Source organism: Sphaerodactylus townsendi, linkage group LG03 (assembly GCF_021028975.2).
Source record: "Sphaerodactylus townsendi isolate TG3544 linkage group LG03, MPM_Stown_v2.3, whole genome shotgun sequence".
NCBI lineage: Eukaryota > Metazoa > Chordata > Lepidosauria > Squamata > Sphaerodactylidae > Sphaerodactylus > Sphaerodactylus townsendi.
In genome coordinates this window covers 145,475,176-145,481,438 of record NC_059427.1, presented here as the reverse complement: position 1 = coordinate 145,481,438, position 6,263 = coordinate 145,475,176, and the positions used below count along the sequence as shown (strand labels likewise).

The 6,263-nt window shown below is 48.5% G+C and overlaps 1 protein-coding gene across 1 annotated transcript in view; it reads left to right on the top strand.

The window, feature by feature from the left end:
* The first annotated feature begins 5,239 nt into the window (after positions 1–5,239).
* LOC125427900 (IQ motif and SEC7 domain-containing protein 2-like) overlaps positions 5,240–6,263 on the top strand; it is a 39,055-nt gene continuing 38,031 nt past the window's right edge. The window contains exon 1 of the mRNA XM_048487467.1: positions 5,240–5,355. Coding sequence (XP_048343424.1) covers positions 5,240–5,355 — 116 coding nt within the window. The remainder of the gene's footprint in view (positions 5,356–6,263) is intronic.

Here is a 6,263-nt window from a genome sequence, read left to right as displayed (position 1 = left end):
TGGAATCAGCTGGCATCCTCGGCGCGCTGTGAGCTGTGGACTTGGCAGTCGTAACCATATGCATATATCTATAAAGTAAAAAGTAAGCAAGGGTATCAAGGTGCCATCTGTACTCGGCTGACATTTCCCCAAGTTCCACAGTCGTTGCGATGAAGAAGAAAAGTTGGTTTTTGTCCCCTGCTTTTCTCTACCTTTAAGGAGTTTCAACGCAGCTTACAATGGCCGTCCCCTCCCCACAATTGACACCTGGTGAGGCAGGTGGGGCTGAGAGAGTTCAGAGAGAACCGTGACCGGCCCAAGGTCACCCAGCAGGCTTCACGTGGCGTAGTGGGGAATCAAACCCGGTTCTCCAGATTAGAGTTCACCGCTCTTAACCACTAAACCATGCTGGCTTAAGCCTAGGGTTCATGAAGGGCAACAGGTATATTTGTATATGATCCTGTTAGCAGAGTAACGAGCAAAATGTAGCTTTGTGCACCACTTTATGATTAGCTAACGGTTTGCCTCCCACTGACTGTGAGAAGAGCATCATTTTCCAGCATAGTCGCTGGTTGTTAATGATGTGTTCAGCCAGTTTGAGCTGAGTGCCATATTTTAATGTTCTAAGCTTGTTGTAACCTGCCCAGTGCCCTTCGGGGATGGGGCGGGATATAAATCCAATAAATAAATAAATAAATAAATAAATAAATAAATAAATAAATAAATAAATAAATAAATAAATAAAATAAAGACCAGCCTTTTTACCTCAGAAATCATAAGCAAAAGAGAGCTTTACTTAAACTGAGAGAGAAATAGACTATATACATAAAGTATCACTTGTAGATATCAATACATTCACAGTTCGTCCTTTGGTTACAATTCAGGCATAGTCTACAACACAGGTGTCAAACTCGTGGCCCTCCAGATGTCATGGACTACAGTTCCCATCACCCCCTGCCAGCATGGTGGCAGGGGATGATGGCATGGGATTATGGGAACTGTAGTCCATAACATCTGGAGGGCCACCAGTTTGACACCTATGGTCTACAATATTAAACATTTCAGTCAGAACCTTTCTGGTTAACAGAACAAATAACAACATCCTTCCTCAGCAACAGTCAGGGAGCAACTGTTTCCAACTGTCACCTTTAGAATGTTCGTGGAGATCTCCCAGAATTCCGTGCCGCCACCGCATGCAAGGCAGTAAAATCCAACCGTTCAAACATAGGCTCATTCCGCACATGCAAAATAATGCACTTTCAAACTGCTTTCAGTGCTCTTTGAAGCTGTGCGGAATAGCAAAATCCACTTGCAAACAGTTGTGAAAGTGGTTTGAAAACGCATTATTTTGCGTGTGCGGAAGGGGCCATAGGGTTCAGTCATAGGGCTGCCAACCTCCAGGTTGCCTCTTGACAATCTCCTGCTGTTATCGTTTATCTTCAGATGACCAAGATCAGTTCCCCTGGAGCAGGGGTCTGCAACCTGTGGCTCTCCAGAGGTTCATGGACAACAATTCCCATCAGCCCCTGGGCCAGCATGACCAATTGTAGTCCATGAACTTCTGGAGAGCCACAGGTTGCAGACCTCTGGAGAAAGAAATAGGTGCTTTGGAAGGTGGACTTCATGGCGCCCCCCCCCCCTTCCTCAAGACCTGCCCTTCTCTGGCGCCACCCTTAAAATCTCCAAATATTTCTCAATCCAGAGTTGGCTGCTGTATTCAGATACCTCTGTGTATGACTTATTTTCATTTTTACATCACAAATGTGGGTCTTTTTTCCTGTAGAGCAAGTTCTATGTGCCCTTTTTTCTTTCTGTGGGAATATTATTTATGGCCATGTGGTTTACCAGGAGGATTCTCGTTGGACGCAACTAAATTTCTTGAGAAGGGTCATTGCAAAAATATCTCGTTTGTCCCCAGGGTTTATGTGGCAGAATGGTTTTGTGGCATGGCCCTGACAAATCGCTGCCTTCCAGAACCCGCTAATCACACTTGGCCTTTACATAAGAACGGTTTTTACCAAGTGCACATTTGAAGAGATGCTGCCAGATTTAATAAAATTAAATCATTAATTAGACCCCATTGTGGTAGTAAGCTTTATTCTACGGAACGGCCAGAGGCAGTGCCAACAAAGGGAGAAGTTACTCTACGGTGATCCTCTTGGCTCTGATTTGGACATAAGAACATAAGAACATAAGAACTAGCCTGCTGGATCAGACCAGAGTCCATCTAGTCCAGCTCTCTGCTACTTGCAGTGGCCCACCAGGTGCCTTTGGGAGCTCACATGCAGGATGTGAAAGCAATGGCCTTCTGCTGCTGCTGCTGCTCCTGAGCACCTGGTCTGCTAAGGCATTTGCAATCTGAGATCAAGGAGGATCAAGATTGGTAGCCATAGATTGACTTCTCCATAAATCTGTCCAAGCCCCTTTTAAAGCTATCCAGGTTAGTGGCCATCACCACCTCCTGTGGCAGCATATTCCAAACACCATCGCACGCTATGCGAAGAAGTGTTTCCTTTTATTAGTCCCACTTTCCTTCCCCCCAGCATTTTCAATGGAATGCCCCCTGGTTCCTAGGTATTGTGGAGAAAGAGAAAAAATTTCTCTGTCAACATTTTCTACCCCGTGCATAATTTTAAGTAGGGACTTCAATCATATCCCCCCTCAGATCGCCTCCCTCTCTCAAACTAAAGAGACCTAAACGCTGCAGCCTCTTCCTCATAGGGAAGGCTGGTGCTCCTAACTCTTCAATCAGTCCCTCATTGCCCTTCTCTGCAGTAATCAGAACAGCACTTCTTTCTATCTCTTCTCGATATTCCTTTTTTTGAGATGTGTATGCTTACCCATTTGTGAACTGGAACACAGTACCTTATGTCGCGGTCATACACCGCTTTATATAAGGGCATGACAATCCTTGCAGTTTTATTATCAACTCCTTTCCTAATGATCCCCAGCACAGAGTTTGCCTTCTTCACAGCTGCCATGCATTGAGTTGACATTCCCATGGAACTATCAACTAAGACGCCCAAATCCCTTTCCTGGTCTGTGACTGATAGCACTGACCCCTGTAGCGTGTATGTGAAGTTTGGATTTTTTGCTCCTATGTGCATCACTTTACAGTGACATGACCCAGAGTGGCAGGCATCATGATCTTCCACATCCCTGGTTTGAATTATAGTCTCCATCCTGAACTTAACTTAAGTGGCTCAGGGCAATTCCTTTCTTCAGCCTCCATTTGCCGTACAGTGTAGTGATAGTGTCCTACTTTGCAGGCTTATTGTGCGAATGAATGAATGAATTGCTGTCAAGTTGCCACCGACTCCTGGTGACCCTTTGCGGAGTTTTCAGGCAGAAGAGGTGCCAGGGGGATTTGCCGTTGCTTTCCTCTGTTTTATGGATACCAGAGATAAAATACATCGAGCTTTTCATTTTGGCCCCTTCCGCACACGCAAAATAATGCGTTTTCAAACCATTTTCACAACAGTTTGCAAGTGGATTTTGCCATTCCGCACAGCTTCAAAGAGCACTGAAAGCAGTTTGAAAGTGCATTATTCTGCATGTGCGGAATGAGCCTTTGTGAATTGCTGCCGCTTGATAAATCCTAAACACACTTTTTTAAAATTGGGGAGGCATTCACATGTGCTTTGCTTCTCTTCTTTGCTGGACCGTTCTCTCTGTCCCTGTTTCAAGATTCCAAACAATCAGGGATCGCAACAATATGTAGCCAGTCATATTTGGCTGTGTAGCATTAGCAGTGTAGCAGAAGAAGAAGAAGAGTTTGGATTTATACCCCACCTTTCTCTCCTGTAAGGAGACTCAAAGTGGCTTAGAAGCTCCATTCCCCACAACAGACACCTTGGCTCCTTCTGCACATGCAGAATAATGCACTTTCAAACGGCTTTCAATGCCCTTGGAAGCTGTGCGGAGTAGCAAAATCCACTTGCAAACAGTTGTGAAAGTGGTTTGAAAACGCATTATTCTGCGTGTGCGGAAGGGGCCCTTGTGCGGGGAGTGGGGCTGAGAGAGTTCTGAACAAACTGTGACTAGGCCAAGGTCACCCAGCAGGAATGTAGGAGGGCGGAAACACATCTGGTTCACCTGATAAGCCTCTGCCATTCAGGTGGAGGAGTGGCAAATCAAACCCAGTTCTCCAGATTAGAATCCATCTGCTCTTAACCACTACACCACGCTGAGGAAGTGTTACCTTCCCTGGGGGGTGGATGGGAGTGAATGTTGCCTAGACAACATGGGCCCAGGCCCTGTCTTCCGACACTGGGCCGTTTTATCGCCCACCCATAATGCCCGGTGCAACTAGGCAGGGAACTTTCCCCTGCTGCCGTGACAACGCGGGTTTGCATTTCCCGCTTTGCTGTGCAGCATTATGGGCTGGTGGGTAGCAAAAACACCCTCGCGGCACAGCCGCGCTGAAGCCGCTGGGTGATGCACCCTGCTTGACTGTGCTGTGCTGCAAACGTGGAGCCACGAAAACCGCCCTCGAGGTGCAACGCCGCAAGCCCTGGAAGATGACCTAATTGCCTTGGCGACAAACGGGTGCATTTCTCTCACCCACGCGTCTGTGTTCGGAGGCATGCTGGAATATGTGTTCAAAAACACGGCCCCGTTAGGCAAGTCTGGATCTGGATTTGGGGGGTGGGGGTGGGGAAGGACTTGGCCAAGAACATATGAACACACTGTATCCCAGGAGGAAAGGGCAGTGCAAGTTCTGGACAGTTCTGCTCCCAACTTCAAGTGGAGTTTGCCACTGGTGGAAATGCTTCTTTTGTGGTTTGGGGAGGATGTCATTCTCTTGTGCAACAGCTGCTCTTCTGATGCCCTCTGGGCACCTATCTCATCGGAAAAGGGGATGTTTTCTCTCTGGGATGGGCAGAAGTCTTTGGATCAGTTTCTAGAAGACGTTCTGTGGCTCAGTAGCCGAGCTCCAGTCCAGCACCGTCCCCAGCACCCGTTAAAAGGGCCGGGCCATAAATAATGTGAACCTGAAAACTTAGAACTTGGTTGGCGCCTGTCAGACTAGAAAATACCTGAGAACTTGGGGAGCTGCTGCCTGTCAGAGTAGGCAATACCAATCTGGATAGACCAGGGGTAGGGAACCTTTAACACTCAAAGAGCCATTTGGACCCGTTTTCCACAGGAAAAGAAAACACTTGGAGCCGCAAATAATTTTTGACATTTAAAATAAAGATAACACTGTATATATTGGGGGTTTTTACCTTTTACTCCGCTCATTCTGAGAAGCGCATGGATGGGGCCAGCGTCATTGAAAAGCACCTCGGGCCCAATGGGCAGGTGTGAGGGGAAGCCCACGGTGACGGGCTCCAGCCGGCTGCGGCAGTTGAGGCGCCTGCCCTGCTGCCTCAGGTGGGTAAGGGATGGGCCAGCGGCTCGTCATGGAGCCGCAGTGCAAGGGCAGAGCCGCATGCTGCCCTCAGCCGCAGGCCCCTACCCCTGGATAGACCAGGGTAGGAACCTTTAACACTCAAAGAGCCATTTGGACCCGTTTTCCACAGGAAAAGAAAACACTTGGAGCCGCAAATAATTTTTGACATTTAAAATAAAGATAACACTGTATATATTGGGGTTTTACCTTTTACTCCGCTCATTCTGAGAAGCGCATGGATGGGGCCAGCGGCCGCCGGGAAAGCACCCGCCTGGGCCTCCAATGGGGGCAGGCAAGAGGGGAAGCCTGACGTATCGCCTCCAGCCGGGCTGGGCGGCGTGGGCAGTTGGTGCGCCTGCCCTGCTGCCTGCAGGGTGGGTAAGGATGGGGCCAGCGGCTCGGCTCATGGAGCCGCAGTGCAAGGGCAGAAGAGCCGCATGCGGTTCTCGAGCCGCAGGTTCCCTACCCCTGGGATAGACCATGGATCTGGTAAGGTAACTTTGTGTGTTCGTGAGTTTCCATTCCTAGTGGGAGTGGGCCAAGACTTTCTGGTTGGTGGACCCTCTTGGATGGTGGGCTTTGGCAGATCTCAAGCAGCCCCTAGTGGTCTTTTTTTGAAGTTAAGCAGCAGTCATAGGTAGCAGCCAAACTCATGTTTCTCTAGGGATGTTATGGGATTCATGGAGTTCCCCATTTCATCATCCCCTGCCAGCATGATGCTGGCAGGGGATGATGGGAGCTGTAGTCCATAACGTCTGGAGAGCCGCAAGTTTGACACCTGTGAACACGAAGCGTTAGGACTCAGAAGGTGCCCCCAACCCTGGAAGCCTTTCGCACCGCTTTAGAAAAATCAGTCCAAGTGGGATGGGGAGGTCTCCTGGAAACTTCG